General features: G+C 32.2%; 1 protein-coding gene across 1 annotated transcript; it reads right to left on the bottom strand.

Annotated features, from left to right (window-relative positions):
• Positions 1 to 81: 81 nt before the first annotated feature.
• On the bottom strand, positions 82 to 2,928 carry LOC109591119 (hybrid signal transduction histidine kinase A-like; the record flags this gene model as incomplete). The annotated part of the gene is made up of 9 exons (XM_020006911.1): positions 2,726 to 2,928; positions 2,338 to 2,673; positions 1,978 to 2,250; positions 1,866 to 1,913; positions 1,718 to 1,818; positions 1,505 to 1,670; positions 1,286 to 1,441; positions 616 to 938; positions 82 to 148 (listed from the first exon to the last, which is right to left on the bottom strand). Coding segments are annotated over exons 1-9 (1,522 nt in total), but the record flags the coding sequence as incomplete, so codon positions are not given.
• Positions 2,929 to 2,934: the final 6 nt, after the last annotated feature.

The raw sequence follows: 2,934 nt of genomic DNA, 5'->3' as shown, positions 1-2,934 counted from the left end.
TAATTTACTATTTGCATTATACAAAGAAGATACAAATAATATTGTCAAGTATTGTTTCTAATATGGCTCCAATGACAATACCTGCCACAGCTCCTGAGCTTGAGCCACCACCTTCATTCTCTTCATCATTTCCTGTTGGTGACTGACACTGATGTTGAATTAAGATACAATTATTCATAAAGTATATAGATCTTTTACCATAAAATACTACTAATACATAATGTATACTAGTGACAAAATTGGGTGTAAATACATGCACTATTTTGAAGGCAATGACAATACCACCCTACATTTAGCTAGTTCATTTTTTTCCTTTTTTATAAATATTTGTTAGAATTTATTTTACAAAATTTTGTTAACCAGCTACAAACCCAGAAGATAAAACAGAGTTTCTTTGTCATTAGAGACTAAAAATTATTGCTTCTAATAAGCTAAAAGTGATTATTAATGAAAAATAATGATAGATCTAGAATAGTTAATCATATAGTCTAGTTGCAAATAATTTTCTAATTATCTAATTTCTATAATGACAAAAAGTAATATGCATATTTCATTTTTCTGCTGCTTGTTATAGTTTTCCATCTGGGTTCATTTGTTTGTTTCACCAGGGCTCACTGGTTTATTTCCATCTGGTTCGTTTCCATCTGGTTTGTTTCCATCTGATTTGTTTCCATCTGATTTGTTTCCATCTGGTTTGTCATTTCCACCACCTAGGTTATTTTCATCTATTTCGTTTCCATCTGGTTTGTTTTTATCTGGTTTGTTTCCATCTGATTTGTTTCCATCTGGTTTGTCATTTCCACCACCTAGGTTATTTTCATCTATTTCGTTTCCATCTGGTTTGTTTTTATCTGGTTTGTTTCCATCTGGTTCGTCATCATTTGGGCTCACCAAGTTCTTCAGTTCAGTTTTATTTGACTTCACTGATCTATTTCTACCTGTGTTTAAAATATGCTACATAATGCTTATTTGCATGATGTTATACTGAATGACATTTTATCATTAAAAGCATTGTAAAACTAAACACAACACACGAACTAGTATGATCTCCTATGCTAGATCCAACCCACTACTGGAGCCAAGACTAATTAATTAGCTACCTATATTAAAATTTCTATTTGAAATTAATTTAATGGTCAAAATGCCCTCAGACTAAAAGTAGGATTTTCAAATTTAACAGTTTAGTTTCAAATAATACAAATGACTGCCAGTACCCATCATTAGATTCATAAGAAAGTTTAGTTTCAGCTAATACACTTGTTTTGAACAATGCAAACATTTTTACCTAATATTATTGAGCAGACTATTACAGCTATTGCCATCAAAAGTAGCACTCCTAATACAGAAATTGCTGCAATACATCCTCCACTTAGTTTTTCACAATCCTCCATTGGACAAGAGCTAGCAGAATTACTTTCAGAAATTGTCATTTTACATTGATCTACAAAATGCCCAATATAAGAACACTAACATGATGCAGTAAATTCTATACTAGTCTACGTACTTTTTGCCTGTTCAGAATCAGAATAGTGCATTTCATTATGAGGTAGCTGTATATTCTTGTTCCATTCTCCTTCATTTGTTATCATTGATTCTTCATTAATAGTGATAGAGTCATATGATATATTATAGCTTAGATTTGCATACTGTGGGTCTGATGTGTTCAATACCTGCAGTACTTATATAATAGACATTAAATTTTGTTTTTTATACTTACCAGTTGTATAAAAATTGTGATATTAGTACAACAACTATCATTGCAATTATTAGTAGTACTATTTGCAGTAATAGTAACATTGAAGCTAGGAGTGCCTAGACCTAGTAAAAATTCAAAAATAAAGTAATAATGAGCCATTGTCTTGTACCGTTATTATTTTGTGGTGGTTCACACTGAGAAGTAATCGTATCATTACCTGTATAATAAAATATTCAATTAAAATTAGATGTAAACCACATTGTTGAACTGTATATCCTTACCAAGTGTGAATGGTTTACTGTTATTACTTTGCTGTTCATTCCATCCTCTAACAGTATATGTATAGGTTACATTTTCTAATAAGTCACTTGAGTTTATATGTAAGGCTGTGTCATTAGTACTATACGTCAATACACTGGTTGATGTACATGAACAACTAATAACAGTCACTTGATACTCAGTAGAATCACAGTTATTCCCAATATCCTCCCAGTGTAGGGTAATTCCACTTGCATTGAAGTCTGTTGTTAAGTTTATTAGTGCTTTTACGTAGCCTATTATTAATAATAATACAAAACATTGAAAGTGGCATCATTTTTTGTTACATTACTTTCAAAACAATTATAATATGTATGACTAACCTGCGTCAGGGATTACTAGAGTTGCACCGTCCCCTTTATCACCATTTCTACACGTAACAGAAATGCTCTCAGATGCATTCAAATAAAAAATGAGGCTTGAGCTGTTGTTATCAGCATTATAGGTAAAATTGTATCCATAATATTCTGTAGTATTATCAGTTGTAGCTGCATTGAAAGGTTCTGATTTGACATGTATCAAGTTCTGATCACACGATCCTAGTGCTATATAACTGATGTTCCAGTCTATTGCTACAGTACTTGTTGTACAGTTACACTCCACTATATCTCCAGCATACACACTTCCATTAGTACATTGAAATTCAGTCACATCACCACCTACACAATCATAATGTTACCTGATAATGTTTGAATGGCATCAATGGCTTACTTGTCAACCCAGTGCAGACTAGTATAAGTCCTAATAGCAGAGCTGAAGCCATTATTACTCCACACAATTGAATTGAACTGAAAACAGCACAAACAACTACTCCAGTATATAGCACAAACAATCACTTCAGTATATTCATATCCATAAGGGACAGATCAGATTCCTGTTCACATACCCACCCATTCATTGCGTATTCATTTCTAACATAA

This window comes from Amphimedon queenslandica, unplaced genomic scaffold (assembly GCF_000090795.2).
Source record: "Amphimedon queenslandica unplaced genomic scaffold, v1.1 AMPQUscaffold_8919_Cont19141, whole genome shotgun sequence".
NCBI classification, from domain to species: domain Eukaryota; kingdom Metazoa; phylum Porifera; class Demospongiae; order Haplosclerida; family Niphatidae; genus Amphimedon; species Amphimedon queenslandica.
The sequence above is the reverse complement of the archived record's forward strand: the minus strand, read 5'-3'. Positions and strand labels throughout refer to the sequence as shown.